This window comes from Anopheles darlingi, chromosome X (assembly GCF_943734745.1).
Source record: "Anopheles darlingi chromosome X, idAnoDarlMG_H_01, whole genome shotgun sequence".
Classification (NCBI taxonomy): domain Eukaryota; kingdom Metazoa; phylum Arthropoda; class Insecta; order Diptera; family Culicidae; genus Anopheles; species Anopheles darlingi.
Genome location: NC_064873.1, coordinates 2,598,591 through 2,619,473, shown reverse-complemented (window position 1 = coordinate 2,619,473; position 20,883 = coordinate 2,598,591). Strand labels below are relative to the sequence as shown.

At 49.7% G+C, this 20,883-nt stretch overlaps 2 protein-coding genes across 2 annotated transcripts in view; one reads left to right on the top strand and one right to left on the bottom strand.

The window, feature by feature from the left end:
- The window catches only part of LOC125955424 (netrin-3-like), a 58,066-nt gene extending 46,158 nt beyond the window's left edge, over window positions 1–11,908 (top strand). Inside the window, exons 6-10 of the mRNA XM_049686592.1 lie at window positions 3,116–3,265; window positions 3,353–3,529; window positions 8,449–8,514; window positions 11,285–11,678; window positions 11,737–11,908. Coding sequence (XP_049542549.1) covers window positions 3,116–3,265; window positions 3,353–3,529; window positions 8,449–8,514; window positions 11,285–11,678; window positions 11,737–11,899 — 950 coding nt within the window. The 3' untranslated portion in view covers window positions 11,900–11,908. The remainder of the gene's footprint in view (window positions 1–3,115; window positions 3,266–3,352; window positions 3,530–8,448; window positions 8,515–11,284; window positions 11,679–11,736) is intronic.
- A 1,334-nt stretch (window positions 11,909–13,242) lies between these two features.
- LOC125955680 (NCK-interacting protein with SH3 domain) lies at window positions 13,243–20,690 on the bottom strand. Its single transcript, XM_049686825.1, has 8 exons — window positions 20,086–20,690; window positions 19,697–19,881; window positions 18,658–18,807; window positions 18,326–18,410; window positions 16,754–18,223; window positions 16,452–16,673; window positions 16,209–16,381; window positions 13,243–14,777 (listed from the first exon to the last, which is right to left on the bottom strand). The coding sequence occupies exons 1-8, from the start codon at window positions 20,111–20,113 to the stop codon at window positions 14,586–14,588; spliced, it is 2,505 nt and encodes an 834-aa protein (XP_049542782.1). The 5' UTR covers window positions 20,114–20,690; the 3' UTR covers window positions 13,243–14,585.
- Window positions 20,691–20,883: the final 193 nt, after the last annotated feature.

The following is a 20,883-nucleotide window of genomic DNA, read 5'->3' as shown; positions in this document are numbered from 1 at the left end:
CCCCGAGGGCGTCGACGACGGCGGCGGCGGCGATATGTGAAATTGAAAATTTGAATAATGCACCCTCCCGGACACCCCGGGTTCGCCAACGCCCGGGCCACACCTCTCCGCGCGTACACAGCGATTATATCGAAATTACCGAAAATGGCTCCGGCCCCGAAATTCCCGGGCGATCGCGTCGTTCCCGTGCCGAGATCGCTTATCACGTATCGCAATCGCACACACACACACGCGCGCGCGCAGACACACACGCAGACATTTACGTGCAGCTCTATCTAACATCTCTCTATAGCACTTATGGACCTCGGTGATCGCAAGGAGTTCGCTATCTGCTGCTATGCTGTTCCTGATCCTGGTTCCTGTCGGAAGACTTTTTTTGGCATCCTGTCTGTTACTGTTGTGCGGGTTACTGAAGCAGTAAAAAATCATAAAGTTGACCAAAACAAGTGGAAGAAGAAGAAGAAAAACGGAAAACGAGAAAGAATCGATTGAAAAAGAAAGAGAAAAGAAACAAAGAAGAGGAAAAAGAAGAAGAGAATGGAGCGAGAGTAAGAAGAAACGAAGGAAAAACACGGCAACCAATCGAACGGCGGCGCTGCCTCGCGCGTCTGTGGCGGGCTGTGAATGCCAAATTATGCATAATTATACATTATAGCCTACTTAGCGCGCGAACGCTGCGCTCCGATCGCCATAAAGCTGCTGTTTTTGGGTTTCTCTCTCTCTCTCTCTCTCTTTTTAATCCGGCTAGGAATCCAACCGGCCAGTTGCATTCGTTGGTCGCCGTCGTGGGCAAGCGCGCTCCCGGATCGGAGGATTTCAGCGTTTTTTTGGCATAAAATTATTGAAATCCAGTCCAGTCCAGCGAACCGAAGAAGCAACAAAACGAAACCAACACCCGTCTGCCTCCGTCTCTTCCTGTCTGCATTGCTGTCTGGGGTGCGGGGGCTGGTGAGATGATCTCATTGTGGCGTGCAGCAGCAGCAGCAGCGCCACCGGGCTTGAGCAGCAAATCGTTTGCTGTCATCAGCGTTCATCGCTTCGTTTTGTTCGTATTTCGGTTTTTGGGGGGGGGGGTGGGGGTTAGGTTGGCACACACACGCGCGCGCACACACACACAGACAGACGTGCAGAGCAGCGCCTACGACCCACACACATAGAAACACACACACACGATATCATCATCGCGGTGGTCGCGACGCTACTTAAAGATGATTGACGATCCAACGTTAACCCCAAAAAAAAAACCGATTCGGCCATCGGTCGGCCTGGCCCCTGCACCGCACCGCACCGCACACCAGCATGCACCGCGCGCTGCCACTTCGATCATCCAATCAGTCGGAATGCCATGGAGTGGGTTTGGTCACCCCGGTGACGCTTTTGGATCCATTTCGTTTGGATCTTCCTTCCTTTACACTGAGGGCCCGTTGAGATAAGATACTAAGAGGTTACTACAATGATAAAAATTAACCGGAATTTTATTTTCAAAACAAAAGGTTTATTTGTTTGTTTATGCTGTAAATGTTTATTCTTGGAAAATGCGAGCTGTCCCCTTTAAAGTAGTCCAAAAAAGAAGCTTTTTCGAGTCGAAATCGAACAGGAAAAAGTCACTTGGTGCGAGATCGGGTGAATTGCTCAGTTTTCGAATGGTATTGGTGTTGGTTTTTGACGAGAAACTCACGAATAATCAACGCATTATGAGTAGGTCTTTTTTTTTGCGGAACAGAGTCGAATGATATGTTGATGGTCTCAGCTATCGTCCCTTATCGACAATTTGCGATTTTCGATCAACAATTGTTTGGATTTCATCGACGTTTTCATCCGTTTTCGATGACGATGGCCTTCCAGGACGAAAGTCGTCCTCAACAGCCTCACGACCACTTTTAAAGAGTTCATACCACTGGTACACCTGTGTTTTCGATAGAGTATCGTTACCATAATACTTTTGAAACATTTTTGATGTGTCGGAACACATAATATCATTTTTGCTGCAAATAAATGTAGCAATGTAGTTTTGTTCAAGTGTTTACACTAAACTCAAATCACTACTACAGATTTAAGTAAACAGCTGGCAAGCGGAAACTTGTGGCATATGCATCCGTAACAGTGCTGCTAACGTCACACAGAAAAAAACCAAATATCCAAAACGATAAGCCCGCAATTAAGGGGGGACTTCGGCATTTTATTTAATTTTTTCGCATTTATTTTTTACAATTTTTTATGAATGCTTATCCTTTCAAGAGTATTGTGTGCAATTTTGGGAACAATCGAAGCAAAACTACCAAAGATATGGATTTTTGAAAACCCGCCTTTCATACAAGACTCAAAGCATTTCGCGACTTTAAGGGGGGCTTCGGTATTTAATTTTAATCCTCGCATTTACTTTTTATATTTTTTCATGAATGCTTATGCTTTCAAGAGTATTGTGTAAAATTTTGGGATCAATCGAAGCAAAACTGACAAAGATATGAATTTTTGAAAAACAAAGTTTCATACAAGGCTCAAAGCAATTCGCGACTTTAAATCGCGTTTTCCCAAAAACCAACGTTTTCAAAGACGGTGCCCATCGTAGCATGAAAACTACTGGACCGATCGATTTGAAATTTTGAACATATCATCTGTACACTATTTGCCAGGTAACCCCGTCGAGATTTTGTAAAAACTGTTGATACTTTTTTTAAATATTTTTTTTAATTATGTAAGTGTCGTTTTTTGAGGCAACATCGTGAAAAAGCATCACTTTTTCAACTTCAAAAATCTGCCAAAAATCAAAAAATAGGAAATTTCATAAAAACTCGACGGGGCTACCTGGATAAACTTATAATCTAACAAAAGAATATTGATTTGTGAATTTCTGATGACCCAGCACGTGACTACGATGGGCACCGCGCAAAAAGTACATTTTTGCAAATTTGCCTTTCTAGATTGGAGATGCCATAAACGTAGTTTTGATCAAATTTTCCCCAAAATAGAACCAAATATTCTTGAAAAGTGGTAGTTGAATATGGTGTGTGAGTGTGTGTGTGTCCCAAAAAAGGATAAAGACTAATACGCTGCTAATTTTTCGATACCTTTCCGCCACTCACTCTCTTTCTCTCTCTCTTCTCTGTGTTTGCAGCATGCGATTGCCATCCGATCGGTTCGTCCGGCAAGACGTGCAACCACACGACGGGCCAGTGCTCGTGCAAGGATGGCGTTACCGGGTTGACGTGCAACCGGTGTGCCCGCGGATACCAGCAGAGCCGTTCGCACATCGCACCCTGCATCAGTAAGTCCGGAGTCCGGCCAACAGACCGACCGTCACTTTCTCTCTTTCTGAATTCTCTCTCTCTCACACACACACACAAACACACAGAGATACCGCGGGTCATCAGTATGGTGCATCCGCAGAATACGGCCCCGGACGGTCAGCACGGTAACCACCACCATCCGCACCAACAGTACCATCAGGTGTCAGTGTCATCGGCGTCGTCATCGTCATCGTCGTCCGGCGATCCGGATGTGCCCTCGTACCGCACGGACTCCGGCCGTGGTAAGTAAGTGCTCGCCATTTTCATCTTCGCCTTCCACCCATCACCTCATTCCCCCCACATTCACTCCCTTCTTCCCCTTAAGTAGAAGATTTGGGGGCGCGCTCGAAAAGCACCACAAAGACACACAAGGGAAGGGGTGGAAATGGAGATACAAATGTACAATTGAAGGGAAAAAAGATGGAGAAGGGGAGGAGGGGGCTCGCACGATAATCGTGCACCCGACCCAGACACACACATACACACACACACAGTCGTGTGTATTTGCCCTTTTTGGGCGAATGGCGAAACGATTCATGGCCGAGGACCGGGACCGACCGAGAGCAAACGGGACCGCCAGATGGCCGCCAACTTTCCATTGTTTTCCATTGTGGCATCCCTTTCTGGAGGCGTGTGTGTGTGTGTGTGTGTGTGTGTGTGTGTGTGTGAGGGATGAAAACATTCCGGCTTAGCCTCGAGCGCGCCATCCCGCGGCCCGGGAGCTTCAGTAGAGCTGGCGCCATTGGCCGACGGAGGGAAGGTGAAGAGGGAGGGGGTTGGGGGTTGGGGGAGGGGGCAGTGCCAGTATTAAATAGTTACATGGTACGGCGCAAAATTTTGCATACCTGCTAGCACTACCACCATCATTCCCAACCCCCGCAACCCTTCATTTCTACCACCCCCGCCCCCTATCCTATATATATCGTTGTTCGAGAAGACGCCGCTCCTGGAGTCCTGAGCGTGTGTATGTGTGTGTGTGTGTGTGTGTGTGTGTGTGTGTGTGTTATTGGAATTGCTTTCCATTGCTATTGATACGCTCGGCTACATTCTTTACTCAGCACACACACACACAAACATCCCCTGTTCCCCTTGCCACCCCTGCAGATGGTCGGTGGAATTTTTCACAAAATTCTGTTCCCCCTTCGTTTCCCTCCCTTCGCTTTCTCCTGCTCTTCGGTCTCACCATTCCGTTGTCCAGCGGGTGCAGAGATCGATTTGTCTAACAGGCCACAGTTACATCCCCCCACCCCCCCTGTCACCGTTTTCCTGTCACATAACGAGGCGATTTGTTTCACCCACCCCTCTGTCTGTCTACCATCCCCCCCCAAGTGGGGGTTTAATGGGGTGTTTTGATCGGTCTGAACCTCCCCCGGGGGGGGCGTTAATTGAGTTTCCACATTGAGTGCCACCTTCCACCTGTTTCCGAAGTTCCGCCCCCCCCTTCCCCCCTTTTCTGGTCAGTTGCAGATGCAGGGCACATGTTGCACCCCCGCCCCCCACCCTTCCCTTGGTGAGGCACCGGAATTTAACTCGAGATCGCGGCCGCCCGAGCGCGCGCGCGCGATGCATCATCGCGCCACATTCCATTTATCACCTTCCAGACTCCAGAGGTCCAGTTTCATGCGCCGATTATGAAGATTTATCAGCGTCGTCGTCGTCCGGAGTGCGCGCGCCGATCCCGATGAGCTCATCAGCTGCTGCTGAACCCCTTACCGGGGGTCCCCGATCGGCGATCGACGCTGCCCCGGCTGGCCTTGGCCTCCCCGTCCCGTCCGGGTTCCTTAACACCCTCCCCCCCCCCCCCCTCCTCCCCTTCCTTGCAGGCGAGGAACTCGCACTCATTTAAATGTTAATGAATGAAACATGTTCTCGCATTGATTCGCGCGGTTGTACGCCTTTGGTTGTGTGTGCCTCCGGGGGGATGCGGCATGGGGGCTGCTATGTTTTCAATTAAACGGTCGTTGTCGCCCCGAAGGCGATGCTGACGGGAAGGGAGTGTAAATTGCAGCAGCGGCTGGAGTTCTGAGGTTTGTCCCGCCGAGAAGCCTCGGGTTTTTCCGCTGGGAATTTGCCGAGCACCCGGCCCAATTACGGGCTCTAAATCACGGGCCCCGCGTTACTGCATCCCTTACACCCCCTCCCTTTTCGATGGAGCCACCGATGGGCGCCGCTAGTAATTACATTTTAATCCCTTCGTCCGCGTTCGCAGGGTTGTCCTGCGTCCAGGTGAAGGTAGAGATGTGATGTTGGTCTGGTTTTTACCCTCCCTCTCAGACAGAGACAGAGACAGAGAGCGAGAGAGAGACAGAGAGAGAGAGAGAAGTCTCTGCTGGTGCTCGGATGCGCTGCTTGGCTGGTTCGAGTAATCATTTTCCCATTTTTCCAAAACGAAGAACGGAAAAGAGAAGAGAGTGCGCGGTTGACCGTCTGCCAGAGCACCAGAAACAACAATAACAACAACGACGCAAATGCACGCAAAGCGCCACCACTAGCACCGAGCAGCACCGAGCAGCAGCAGCATATGCTGAGCTGGAAACTGAAATCCTTCCTTCCTGGGATGAAATGCGTCCGGATTTTATTTTTGTGCAAACACATTTTTGTGCATCATCCTCAACCCATTCTCTCACACACCCACAAACACACACACACAGGGGCATCGGGGCGCGCTCGCGTGCTAACATTAAACTAATCGGATTCCGCGTGGCGCAGCGGACTAGTAAAAATAACAACAATAACAACCACACAAAAATACGTTGCAAAAACAATGCACGCATGTGCGCGCAGATTAGCGAGGTTATTGGCGGGGGTTGGATGGGAGGGAGGGGTAGCGCCACCCACCTCCTCCACACCAGCAAGTACTGCAGAGTGCATTAAATCCGAAACGAATGCTGCTGCTGCTGCCACGTCGTCGTCGTTGTTGTTGTTGTTGTATTTTCCTCTGTTTCCTCGGACTCATGCGATTGGGAACGGTAGGAGCGCACACACACACACACATCCAGATGTACTGCACCGGCACTCGCTGCTGCTCTGTTGTGAGGTGAATCCTCGAAAGGAAACAGAAAGGGGCGCCACCAAGAAGCACCAAATGAGGGTAAGGGGGAGGAGATGGGGGGGAGTTTTTTTTATGATCGATCATCGCCTCTGGATCACTAGCAGCAGTCGCTTTGCCGTCGTTGCCGTCTCGTCCAATTTCAATCATGCGACGCACGTCAAACCCCTGGCGCTAATTTGTCTTGAAGGCCTCAGATGCCTCAGGGTGTCAGGGAAAGGGAGGGTAGAAGCGAGGTAGAAGGGAAGGCAAGAGATGCTGCCAAGCCGGACTATCCTAGACGGGGTTTCGATTTTCAATTCCCTGTCTCTCTTTCTATCTCTCTCTCTCTCTCTCTCTCTCTCTCTCTCTCACACTCTCTCTCTATCACTCTATTCTGTCGCTTCGCATATCTGAAGCTGGCAAGAAATGCGGCGATTCGATTGGAATGCCGATAAAAGTGATGCCGAAGGGGTGGGAGTGCCTCACGGGGGCGGGGGTTATGAAATATTGAATTCACTCCCTAGGACCCAAGGAGCTGTTGACGGCGAGCACGGCACACGGCCCCCTTGGCATGACGGTCCACAGATTTGATTTTCCACCCCCCCCCCCCCCCCCCCGTTTTTGGACGACCCTCCCCCTCCCCTGGGGAGTGAGCAAAGGGTGGGGCAGAGGAGAGAAGATAAAAATCGCATTACGGAGCGGTAAAATGTTCCAAAAAATTCCCCAACCAACCCGGGTACGAGTTTTCCAGTGAGTGACAGAGAGAGAGAGAGAGAGAGAGATAGAGAGAGAGAGAGAGAGAGAGAAGAGTGGGAGTGGAGGGAGGGTTTGAAAACGAGGGATTCCAAGTGAAAGCATAATATTTCAATTTTACCATCGGGCGGACCATCGCGCCATAACATCAACAGCGAGGTGAGGGGTGGAAGAGCAAGGAGTGGTGGAAATACCCCTTAAGGAGGAGGAAGAGATTATCTTCCGGGAAAGATTGCAAAAAGTCCAGGATCCGCATCCGCAGCAGGATCACTCCTCACTGTTGCTGAAGAATGTCAAAATAAGCCGGATGCCGGGTGGGGGAGTGTGGGAGTGAAGCTGGCTGGCTGGCTGGCCCCTCGCGTCACTCTCACAACGACAACGACCAACAGTTGCCTGGCCGTTATTTACTTTCTGTTTGCATAGCAAGCCAAAGCCAAAGCAGTAGTCGCGCCAAAACCGTGGAGGGCGAGATTAATAATCCCACCCCCGCACCCCCATCCCCCTCATCCCTTCAATGCGGGCACTGCATTATTCCGGCAACGTTGAACGTACCGGGCACAACCAAACAAACAAACAATCTCCCCACACTACCCCCTTTTATCATCTCCACCCTCCGCCGTTTGACAATTGACCGAAATGTCACCGGGTAAAATGGATCTCCGCCCGATCCGGCCGCCAAACCCGGCCAGCACACGGTCACGGTCCTAAGCAAACGAAAAAGCCCTTCATCCCCCGCCCCCATCCCCCCATCCCACTTCGAAAACTGCACTCGCCGTGCGGCGGATTTCCGCATTGTGTTTCAATTTCATCACACACACACACACACACATTCGCTTCTGGGTTTCCTGGTTTATCGCTTGTTTGCCAGCGTGCCCTGGAATTACTCCAAAATGTGCACCACCACCCCCCAAAAACCCCAACTCCCTCCTCGGGGTAAACGGTTATGGATCTCCTTTCTCTCATGAGGTTCCAGGAGTTGGATGTTGGATGTCAAAAGTGACCGAGAGCGCGCGAGTGTGTGGCGTATCGAGCGAGCTGGTTAATCTTCTCGCAAATAGTTATCCCTCACGCCCTCTTCCACCCCTCCATCCCTCCCGCAAATCCTTGCACAACCATCGCAAGCAAACACCAGCATCATCAACCACACACACACACATTATCACGTCCGGTTGCACCTTCTTTGGGTCCCTTCCACCTTCCATCACACCCCTTTCCTCCCCCCCGTCAACCCTTAAACACACACAATCCCCCCGACCACCCTTCCGCTAACGTATTTTTTGCTCGCTCTCTTTCTCTCTTTTTTTTCTTCTGCTCCCTCTCTCTCTCTTTTTTCTTCTCTCTCCTGCTCTCTCTCTCTCTCTCTTGTGCTCGCTGCAGAGTGCGGAAAGTGCCGAATCGGCACGCGGCGGCTCAACCTGAACAAGTTCTGCAAAAGGGATTACGGTAAGTACCCTAGCAACGCCCGCAGTTAATCTTCACACATACACACACACACACACACACATGCACACAGACGCCGGATGATGGGCACACTGGTTTTGCGGCACTTCCTGGCAGGTTGTTTGATTCGCGATTGGACGCGAAAGCAGGGCGCAACAGGTAAACAATGCACTGCTTCTGTGTCCCGTACCCGTTAAATCCCGCAGGTGTTAATAGGCGGCGGCGGCGGCAGCAAACAATAGTCAACTGACACGCGGCCAGCCAGACTGACTGACTGACTGACTGACAGGCAGATAGCTGACGTGGCGGAACATGCCCGACGAAAACAGGTGACACTACGTTGATGTGACCTTCTCAGGAAGATAAAGCAAAAGCGCGTAATGCCGGAAGCGCAACGCAACGCGTGAGATCCGGGTTCGGGGTTTGCTCGGACACCAAAGCCACGCCAGGGTCCAAGGCCCGGGGTTTTGTCGCGAGCGAATCCTCCTGTTTCTCCTCAGTAGCCGCTCGTGGAAGAATAATGGTCAACCATTCATGCCCGCTCGTGCGCATTCCATACCGCAATTAGCGTCTAACCTTATCACAAGACACACACACGCACACACACACACAGAAACTCATTCGCTAACCAATGCCACTCCGCAAACCTCGCTCGCAGCAGCTCTGCGGAGCTGCTCAAATTGCAAGCACGCCCCGACACTCCTCGCGACACTCCTCGCGACACATTGCAGCACCAGCAACAACAACAGCCTGGGGCGGTACGACATTCCCTGGCATACAAGCAGCAGCAGCAGCAGCCCCTTTTGATTGATATGCATTCATTAGCGAGAGGTGCTAAGTTGATGGAGCGATCGAGTATTGCGCGTCTCGCGCGCGCAAAAAAAAAACCGCGCGTCGCGCATAGTTGATGATGCCAGGCCAGGCCAGGCCACATTACAACGCCACAGCCCCCGGTTGCGTCGGTGCTGAACACAACAGGTGCTATAGTACACTAGTTCGCACCTAGTTTACCCTACGGTCCGGTTGTCTGCAGCGCTAATGCAGCAGGATCCAGATGCAGGTGGAGCACATAAGCACAAAAGGCATACAACATTCTAAAGCGATTTATGTTTTTTGTTGGTTTTGGGGGCATCTCACAAGAGAGAAATGCAATTCTATCAACAACAAAAAAATCCGCCCCAAAAATGCAATTCCAACTACTTTTTCTTTTTTGTTCTTCTATTTTCTATTGTTAAACATTTGCTGTGTTCGAAACTCGACACTCGCTTCTCGCTTGTTTTGGATTTTCTTTCCGTTTTCCCCAAATGTCATAGCAAAACTTTTCTAAAACGATTTTACCGTAATATGAGGTTTATTTGCTGCGAAAACAAATCATGCATGTCATTCATTTGGTTGAACTTCACGCTATATTATCGGAGATGTACTAAACCGATATGATATGCTATGATATCGATAAAATGTTGGTTATACAGTATGAAAAAAAAGTTTATCCCCCCCCCGCAAGAAGTTTAAATTTTGGCTATTTTCTCCGAACAGCTTTGTCAAGAAATTAAAAATCGCATATCAATAGATTAGTTTTTTATGTTATTCATTTTCCTTTTTATTTTTTTAATAAAATAACCCAATAGAAAAAAAAATTACAAAAATAGTATTTTTTGACACGCAATAATAACTCCATTATTGTAGACGATTGAACCATCGATATGGTCTCAAAAGATGCGCATGAGATTAAGGCACTAAACTGCATCCTTGGAATGGAGAGAAACAAATTATTATTTGACTATTTCGAAGAGAAAACCTGTTTTTTTTTTTGGTATAGAGTGTATAAACTTTTTTGTCATACCTTTCTCTACTATTTTTATGATATCTTGTTTTTCTAGTGAGTCTTTTGGAAAAAAGTAAAAAGCAAAGTAATGAAGAATAAAAAGCGAAACTATTGATATATGAATTTTGATTTTCGGGCTTTGTTGTTTGGAGAAAACAGCCAAAATGTTAAATTCATGCAGGGGTGGATAAACCTTTTTTTTCATACTGTATCTCCAATATTTTTTCTCCTTCTCTGCCGCTGCTATCGATGATTTTCGCGATCCAAGGAAAATAGTCAAATTTGTTGTGAAACTCACCGAAGGCTACCAAAGGTTCGATCAAGTAGCCTTTATGCTACGTTGGGAACTCATATGTAGGTTTCGGATGTATGTAGGTTTTGCGGAAAAATGTTTCAATCTAACAACACATATTGAGAGATGATTTAAAATAAAAAATCAAAATATATACTCATATAAAAATATAGTATTGCGAAGTGTCAGCACTATCACTGCTGCCACTCGTCCGTTGGTCAAACAACTTGTCTTGGACAAAACCTACTGCAAGCTCTGCTCTAGCCAGCCACCTATTTAACATCTATTCTGAAACACTCTGTACACTAAAAAAAAAAAAAAACAAGTGATCCCTATGGCGACACATTGGTTGCTTGGTCTGCTGCAAGCTGATGACGATGAGCTCTTCAAGCGGGGCACTTCTGACACTTCAGAAGTGCAACTGCGTGCAATTTATGGGCGATTTGTTGCGCCATTTTGTGCGCCATCACACAAATCACAAGATCCCGGCGCCATTTTGCGTAATCCGGTCCCCGGAGTGCGCGCAGGCGACCGAGCGACCGGACTGTCCATTAGTGCCAGCGATTACACCGCGATAAACCGATAATGAACGGCGTAACACGTCCTCTACTCACTTCTCTGGCACTGATGCGCCATCCGTTCTCCCATCATGACAGCAATCATGGTCAAGGTGATCGGAAGGGACACGAAAGGGACCGCAACCGGAAAACAGACGCAGAGGACAAACAGCGGCGGCGGCAGCGGAACCGGCACCGGCAGCAGCAGCAGCAGCGCCGTCTACCAGCAACCGTACCACCACCAGCATCATCATCGCGCCCATCAGCAGCGGCCAGTGGTCGTGCCCGGGGAGAGCAACGCCGGCAGCGTGGTCAGGTTCATCCTAAGCGTACAGAAGGTCTTCAAGCGAAGCCGCAACCCCGGCAACCTGCTGGCAAGGGTCAGCAGCAGCAGCGGCAGCAACGGAAACAGCGGCAACAAGTGGTCCACGGTACCGTTCGTCGTCAGCGCCCACGAGCTGGGTTGCCGGTGTCCGAAGCTGAAGCTCAATAGGTAATTCCCTCGAGCGACTTCCAACATTTGTTACGAATATTTAACCCCCTTATTGCAGATCCTACCTGATACTGGGGCGCGACTCGGAGGCATCGACACCGGGGGCGCTCGGTGTGGGACCGCGTACGATCATCATCGAGTGGCGCGACGAGTGGCACCGGCGGTTGCGCAAGTTCCAACGGCAAGCCCTCCGGACCTGCGACCGTACGGCCACGGTGTGAGTGCGAGGAACCGCCAGGAGAACACACGTAGAATCCTTCGATCATTTAGCTCCTGTCGATGCATGATACTAAAGAGAGATGGAGAGAGGAAGAGAGAAAGGAAGCCAAAAAAAAATTATCCTATCCTATATTCATCTAAAGCTGTAGTAGCACTATCGCTAACGCTCCGTTTATAAGTAGTTTTTTGCGGTTGAACAACGCTCCTCTTATATATATATATATAAACCAATAACGCGACCAATATTTATGTATATTCTTTCCGCCGGAACGTCCACGTAAACGGTAGCCCAGCGGAAGCTGAGAAAGAGGAAATTAAAATCCAGAGCGGGGCACGGCGGGAGCAGAACCAGAGGCACTGTCTCTTTCTCTCTCTCTCACTCTTTCTTATCACTGCATTTCTTTCTTTTTTTATTTGTCCCGTTGATATTAGATGTTTTTCAAAAAAAAATCGCGTGTTCTTCGTTGAGAAAACAAAAAACAGGAAACGAGAAAAAGTACGAAAAAAAGGGGCAAAGAAGGACAGCAATCACACATATCCTTTAGCGCGCCAGCGAACCTATCCGCAGTGGCCAGTGGCCAGTGGAAAATCAACGAATCAGAAAAATGGAATGGACAACCATCAAGACACTGGACACTGAGGGACAGAGTTTTGAGCAGCACATATAGGCACTTGTAAGTAATCATTAAGCAGTATCATTAAGCATTCTTAAACTCAAAAACATAATCATACACACACACACGTGCGCACACACACACACACTCACACATGTTTGTGTACTTGGCGCCGGCCACAAAAGTCACGTTCGTTGAGTACGGTAAGCCATTCTACTCATATGTCCTTGTAGTCACCAGGAAAAAACAGAGAGAGATAGAGAGAGAGAGAGAGAGAGAGAGAGAGAGAGAGAGAAAGTGGCGAGGGGCGGAAGAATGGAAAATAAAGGCGCAGCGATTGGAGAAGAACCTTGCGGTGAAAGCGAAAAGAATTTCGAAAGAAACCGCCATCATCGGCGTTTTTCGGCAAAACGAGGAAAGATTTCACGAGCGAGATTCGCACACGAGCGCGCAGCGCGGAAATGTTTCCGCCCCCCCCCCCCCCCTTCCTTTGGTCCCTTTGGTTGGTTTTCCAGGTAAGTGGCACTAAAAAAAAGTTATGCTCGTTCCTTTCCAGCACAATAACTAGTAGATATTTTACACATTTTACACACAATATTCCCGTACTGGTTGGTGAATTCTTTCCTACGTTTCGTGAGTTGTAGCGCGCTGTGAAAAAAGGAAATGGCAAACAACGAGTTGAAAAACAGAAGAACGTCCATTTACTTTGTGAAAAGCCGTTGTTGGTGTTGTTGTTTTTTTTTTTTGTTTTAATTTTAAATTTCCTTTTATTTGAGCTTTAAATTGGGGGATGTTTTTTGGGTTTTTCATTCTCTGGTTTGTGTTCGTTGGCCGTTGACGTTGGAAATTACGTTACGAATTGCTAAATCTCTGGGTTTTCGCTCTGTTACACTGTGTGCAATGTATTTTTTTGTTTCTTTCTTTCTTTCTTTCTTTTTGGCTTCATTTGGCTTCAAAACACCGTCTGCAGTGTTTGTGTGTGTATCGGGAAATGGGAATATTCGGGTTTTGCTGCCCCGTTGTTTGGTTGGTTGGTTGGTTGGTTGGTTAATTGTTAAATCCAAATCAAACAGCCTGCTTTGAACTATTCTTTGCGTTCTCTGCTCGGTGACCGGCAGGAACTGACTGACTAGACTAAGATTCGATCTCATTGCGTGTGGGGGGACTGGGTGCGCACGGCCTCCCCCTCCCCCGCTCCCCCCGCCTTTTTTAAATGTTCCAACCATAACAAACCAAGGTTTTTCTTTTTTTCTTCTTCTTCTTCTTTTTGGCACGGTTGTTCGGCCCAACAACAAATGTAAATAGCTATCGTTGGTCGACCTTTGGAGAACACTAACACACACCTAACGACCATCGCTCTACGGTTTAGACCAGCAGCGGCGACCACTCGCGCTAGCAAAACAGTATTAAGCATCATCATCATCAGCATCCATCCAATGCACACAGTAGTCTGACTCTATCCTTCTCCGTATTACCGTTTTAACTAGTTATAAATAATCTAGGCGCTCGGCGTATCCGTATCAACCAACCGTTTCACTTTTCATGCAAAAACAAAAAACAAGTAACATTACATACGAACGAACCCCGCGGAAGAGAAGTTTTGTAACTGGGCTAATTCTAGTGGGTGGGGGGGGGGAAGCTGTTTTAAAAAATCGCTCAACGAGTATTATAAAAAACGAGTTTTGCAAACATCCGGCTATCCGCCTTCGTTTCCCCGGATCCAATCGTCGATTCGTCCCGGACCCCGGAGTGAGCGTAGTGAGAGTGATTGCGAAACGTATGCGAACGAACGTGTATAAACTTTGTCCTATCTTCTCTTTGTCCCCTTCCGTACCGTACCGTAACTCTATGCAACGCTTGGCTGCTGCTTGGCTGCTACTTCCGTAAATGCATCATCTTCTGGCTCTGGGTCTGGACTGGACTGGCGGCTGGAGGTTCCCGCGTTAGTCCCAACCTCCAGTCTCGTTGGCTGCAACAAACTTGACTGGGTCTGACCCAGTTGACGTTTATGACCGGACCTTAGCGTGCGAATAATCATGTTGTTGCGGTTGTTGCGAATATCGGAAGAAAATGTTTACGCCTTGAAGATCTGCGGGAACTCGTTGGCGATCTCGCGCACGATCTGCTGATCGCTGGCACTGCACTCCATCTCCTCGCAGAAGATGCGCGTGAAGATCTTCATCAGGTCCTGCTTGCGGTGCTGGTGCTCCGGGTAGTTGGTGTTCCGCAGTATCTTCCGGCACAGCTCGAGGTACCATTTCCGGATCTGTGGTAGAGGGAGCAGTAGCAGGAGCGATATTAGGTGTATGGTGTTCACAGCCTTATATGTTAGATCGTTTTAAAGTATAATTAAATACCTTTTGAAATTAAAATATGTCACTGTCCCAAACTATTGACTATAACATATTTTCTCTCAAGTTAAAAGTGTCGGGGTTTGGTGCCTGAATGTCAATTTTGCGGGGGAGCTTTAAAACCTTTTTTTTCCCTTTTGACAAAAACGGCTGCTTAACATTTATCGTTTCTTCGTTTAAGGGGGGAGGGGGGGCCTTCGATATTTTATTTTATTTTTTCGCATTTATTTTTTATATTTTTTTATGAATGCTTATGCTTTCAAGATTATTGTGTAAAATTTTGGAATCAATCGAAACAAAACTGACAAAGATATGAATTTTTGAAAATCCGCCTTTCATATAAGGCTCAAAGCATCTCGCGACTTTAAAGGGGGCTTCGGTATTTTATTTTAATCCTCGCATTTACTTTTTACAATTTTTTATTACTGCTTATCCTTTCAAGAGTATTGTGTAAAAAATTGGGATCAATCGAAGCAAAACTGACAAGGATATGAATTTTTGAAAATCCGCCTTTCATACAAGGCTCAAAGCAACTCGCAACTTTAAATCGCGTTTTCCCAAAAGCCAACGTTTTCAAAGACCGTGCCTATCGTAGCATAAAAACTACTGGACCGATCGATTTGAAATTTTAAACATATCATCTGTACACTATTTGCCAGGTAGCCCCGTCGAGATTTTGTAAAAATTGTTAATACTTTTTTTTTGATAATTTTTTTAATTATGTAAGTGTCGTTTTTTGAGGCAATATCGAAAAAGTATCACTTTTTCAACTTCAAAAATCTGCCAAAAATCGAAAAATGGGAAATTTCACAAAAACTCGACGGGGCTACCTGGATAAACTTATTACCTAACAAAAGAATATTCATTTGTATATTTCTGATGACCCAGCACGTGACTTCGATGGGCACCGCGCAAAAAGGACATTTTTGCAAACTTGTCTTTCTAGATTGGAGGCCATGAACGAAGTTTTGAACAAATCTTCCCCAAACTAGAACCAAATATTCTTGAAAGGTTGTTGTTTAATATAAGCTTATTTTGAAAAAGATAAATTGACTGGTTGCTACACTAAAAATCGTCTAAAATAAGCCCTTTTTTGACCCGAAATAACCGCAACCCGAAATAAGAGTTTTTTGGTGAAGATGTTACCACACAGAACAAAAAAATGTGAAAGCAGGATTCAAAGAGTAAGAAACGGAAATTTCGGCAACACAGACACTGAACGTGTTCGGGCTAACCAAAAAGTTATAAAAAAACGAAAATATACCAAAAAAAAACAAACAAACAACGGATTTCAACGCATACACCTACTAGCGATGAGGAGTGAGTGCTTCAATCAACTGACTTACCGGTTCACCGGCCGACAGATCCGACAGCTGGCGGACCAGTATATCGATCAGCACCTTGTTGTCGTTGGTGTAGAAGATGGAGGCGGTTTCCGGGCGGCTGAACAGATCGACCAGCATCTTCAGCACCGGATTGATGCTGACCGGCGTGTGCTTGAGCGTGTGAACTGGATCCTCTATCGAGCGACAGAACGGGGTGAACGAAGGGGTGAGTGAAAGGGACGGAGAAGAAGAACGGCAGATTACCTTCCCGGTTGATGAGCATCAGTATCTTCTCGGTGAACGTTTTGGCCGTCCGGAGCTGCTCCATCGCGTCGAGTACCACGTTGTCGCCGCAGTGCTCGAACTGCAGGTTAAACGACAGAATGAGGTTGGTCATGATGTCCGGCAGCACCTCCCGCACGTCACAGTCCGGCGGCGTCTCGATCAGGTTCAGCAGAAAGATGACAAAGTCCGCCCGCAAATGATCTGGCGAAGGAGCGAGCGAGCAAAAAGCGGGATGAAAAAAAATGAATCGATAAAAGGCTGATAAGGCACGCCGCCCTTACCCTGCTGATGGATCGACATCCGGCGGCCGATCGAGAAGATGATAATGAGCATGTTAGCGAGCTCCTGCAGCTTCTCGACGTGGCGCGCATTCGAAACCATCTCCTGGACGAGCTCGAGCGGTAGCACCGAACCGAGCAGAATGTCGACCGTGGTGTAGTCGAGGTGGCACATCGCGTGGAACGCCTTCAACAGCAGCTTCCGGATCGACCAGCGCGTCTCCATCTGGTAGTACAGCACGAGGTTGATGATGCTCTGGTAGTGGTCGCACGCCATCTCCCCCCGACAGATCTTCGGATCCGCATCGGTCAGGATGCGTATCAGCTCGGTCAGATACTGGCTAATGTCGGCTTCATCCTCGTGCAGCATCCAGGTACGCTGCTCGGCATCGTTCTTACAATCCGACAGCTCAGCAAAGATGACGCGCAGCCGGAGCGCATCGTGCGTCTGACCGAGCAGCGCATCGGTAACGTCGAGCGGAGCCGCCAGATGGTGAGCGATCGGTTCAAGGTGCTGCCGGACGACGGCCGGCGGTAACAGCCCCTCGAGCTCACTCAGCACCACCCGCAACGCCACACACGACAGCTCGTGGCTTAGCCGCGTGCTGTTCCGTATCGCGTCCACGATCTGGTACACCTCGGCCGGTTCCACCTTCGTCACCGGAGTCGGTGACGGCGACACTGGTGGCGACGCCGGACCATCCGGACCTTGCGCTGCTGTCGCTGCCGGTGCCGGTGCCGGCGCAGTTCCGTCCGATTGTTCGATGCCGGGCTCGGTCCCGGGCGGGGGTGGCGTTCTTCTCCCAGCCCGGCGCCCCGGCGGTGGCGGGTGCGGTTCGTTCTCGCTCACCGTCACGTCGTCCTCGTCATTGGCGGACGCGTCCATCTCCTGCAGCTCCTGGTCCGTCTGGTTGCCCAGCTCGCCCGCCGCTCCACCACCGCCATCGGTGCCGCCCGCTGACCCATGCTGCCCATCCTCACCTTCTCCGTCCTCCTCTTCCGCTACTGCTGCCGGCTGCTCCTGTTCCTGGTTCTGCTTTAGATCGGGCACGCCCGGCGACGACGCCGCCGTCGCCTGCGACTCGTGCGCGCGTCCCTTCTCCTGGGACGTCCTGGGTGGCGTCCCGGTTTGGACGCACGAGATGGCCGTCAGCTCGTCGCTGGTCGTGGTGAGCGTCGCCGTCGTCACCGTATCGTGGCTGGTCGTGGCTTCCGCCTCCGACGAAACCTCCGACGAGACAGTGTTATTGCTGTTCCCGGTACAGTCCGCGACCGGGGCCACGATCGTGGTCGTGGTCGCTGCTGCCGGCTCCGGTCCTCCCTCTGGCTGTGGCTGGGCCCCCCCTTCGCCCGTCTTTGCCACCAGCACGTCGAAGCTCGGGCTTTCCGGTATGAACTGGTGGCCGGCCGCTTTGCTCGACTGTAGACCGGCAGCCGGCGATGAAACCCCGTTAGCCGATGCCCCGCTAACCTCTTCAATGTTAAGCAACAGAGAGAGAAAGAGAAAAAGGAAAAAAGTCGAGTGAAGGGATGATGATCAGATAGGGCACCCCCTCCCCCCAGGCAAACACTTACCCTCGCGCGGCTGGCTCACGTGCCCGTTGGCGAGCTTCCGGGGTGAGGAGGACGGTGGTTCCGATTCGCTATCCGATTGCTCGTACTGCAAAACCGGTGGTCCGTGTCCGGGTCCGGGGTTGCCAGGGATGGGGTTGGCCAGCGCAATTAGGTCAGTTCAGGGTTCAGGGGCGTTCAGACCGGGGCGAAGGCATTGGAGAAGCAGGCAGGCAGATGCGTTAGCGTAAAATCTAGGTTATGAGGTTGCTGTTGTTGTTGTTGACGTGTTTTTTTTTGTGTTTTTTTTTTTCTAGTGATGGTGCTCGTGGTCGGTGCTGTTGACCTTCCCGTACCTTCAGCAGTTTCTCCAGCTTGCGCTTCTTCTGCAGCAACCGGCCGATCAGCTCGTCCCGCCCGATGATACCGTTGATCTCCTTGTCGGTCGACAGCCGGAGCGATTCGATGCTCGACTCGAGAAACCCGTTGAGGAAGTTGGGATTCACCTGAGATGAGGAATCGGAATTGCCACGAAAATCCCCGGGGAGACCGAAGCAGAGAAGAGAAATGTGTAGATTGCATTAACAATTCATCAACCTTGACTGAGGAGTGTTCGCGCTTTCAATGATGATTCCTTTCGGGGGTTTTTGTTTTCTATCCCCACTTCCGTCTCGATACATTTTACATGACCCGACCGCCCTTCCTCCCCTTTCAATATGAGAGGGGAGGGGGAGAAAACGCGACGCGCGATAGTTAATGATGACAAGCCGGAAAGGTGTCAATGTTCAACGAAAGGGTTGACCCGCTAGCAGCAGCAGCAGCAGCAGCAATTTCCGGGTTGCCTCCTGTGTGTCTACTTTGCAAACACTTTGCGGAGCGGCAAACAAACAAGCCAGTGCAAGATCAGGACAAGTACAAATAGAGGTGGTGGGAGAGGGGTGGTGCTAGCTGCTGCCTCCCCTGGGGGGGGCACCAGACTGATTTGGAATGCATGTGTCGGTATCGATTTTTCCGCTGCTTTTCCGCTCCATTCGCTCGCTCTTTCTCTGTCTCTCTCTCTCTCTGTATGTATGTCTCTCTTTCCTCCCCCCTCTATACTGGTGTAGTGTTGCTATCTCGTGTCACTGTCCTGCTGAACTCTACCGCGTTCAGCTGTTTGAATGCTTCTTGTCTTTTCTCGCGCTATTATTCTATCTCTCTCTCGCTCTCTAAATTCCTCTATCTCTCTCTTTTTTTTTCTCTCTGCTCTCTCTGCTCTCTCTGCTCTCTGCTCTCTCTTTCTCTCTCTCTCCAGGCACTTCCTGCCTACCGTGTTCCTGTGTTCCTTCCTGTATCTGTAAGTCCTTGAAGGATGCCTGCCTGCATGCCTGCAGTACTGCTGCGAGTACAGCTTACCTTCAACTTCATCACGTAGTTCGACGGCACGAAACCGATGTTGCCCTTCATGCTGACCACCTGCCACCAGTTCCGCTGCCGGGCGCTCGTCTGGTGCAGGATGAAGTACTCGCCCTCGTCGAAGCTGATCGTCTTCGGATAGACGGCGGTGAAGTCGTACAGCGCCTTCAGCATCTCGAAGCACTCTTCATCGTGTGCGTGTCATGAGGCAGAAGCAAAGGATGCAGTTTTCGACAGGACACAGGGCGGAAGGCGATAATAAGATAAGAAGGAAAGAAAAGAAAAAAAAACAAAGAGATGTTAAGGCCGCAGGAAGCAAACCGCGCAACCGGAGGTATCGTCTCTTCCTCCTCCTTGCAGGCCACACAGGTGTCCCTGTGTCGTCTTACCAGCTTCTGGCGACACCGAGTCCGCCATCTCAGGAACAGGAAGCAGCACCGGGACAATCGGGATTCGGGATGAAGGTGCTGCTGGTTGCTGTTGATAGAGGTTGCTGAGGCTGAGGCTGAGGCTGAGGGGTCCGTTGAGACAGCGAAACGTTTGCGGGTTGAGTGGATGAGGGATGTGTGATCGGGAACCCCTGGACTGGCCCTGGAGATTTGCGTAAACACACGCCACACCAAAAACACACACACACGCGCGCACACACACACACGACGGTTCACCGCGGTACGGTACAGCGCCAAACGGAATACATAACTTCCTCCTTGGCAGAGGGAGGGGGGGTGGGTCCCTCGAACTAACAACCACGAACCCCCTTCTCGTTAACACAAGGCAATCCGGGAGCTGGTGCTGCTGCTGCTGCTGCTGCTGGTGCTAGTGGAAGTCAACAAACACACCACTAAAACCAACCAACCAACCAACCAACCAAAGGCCTTCCGTGACTCTAGATGGGCCAGCACAGGCGATGGTAATAAGGCTGCCACCAGCTGGCCACACGCTGCCGATATCCTTCGATTCCGAATGCGCGAGAAGTCCTGCTGCTGCTGCTGCTGCTGCTACTGCTGCTGCACCACCGAGTGCGTGCGAAAGGATCCAATCTGTGCGTGCCTGCCTCTGTGTGGGTGAGTGAGAGTGGTCTTTAAAGCGGTATTGGTGTACGGGCGGTGTTTCTCGCTACCCCCTTGCTCTCAGGCGCTGTTTAGACGAGGCGCACGAAAACATCGCGCACAAAAAAATCAATGATT

Excerpts from the sequence above, each read along its gene's own strand:
- LOC125955680 (XM_049686825.1), bottom strand. The coding sequence starts at position 20,113 with ATGGCGGACTCGGTGTCGCCAGAAGCTG. Across the intron at positions 18,411-18,657 it reads AGCTGGAGAAACTGCTGAAG|TACGAGCAATCGGATAGCGA; the intron begins GTACGGGAAGGT and ends CCGGTTTTGCAG. Across the intron at positions 14,778-16,208 it reads ATCTGTCGGCCGGTGAACCG|ATCCGGAAATGGTACCTCGA; the intron begins GTAAGTCAGTTG and ends CCTCTACCACAG.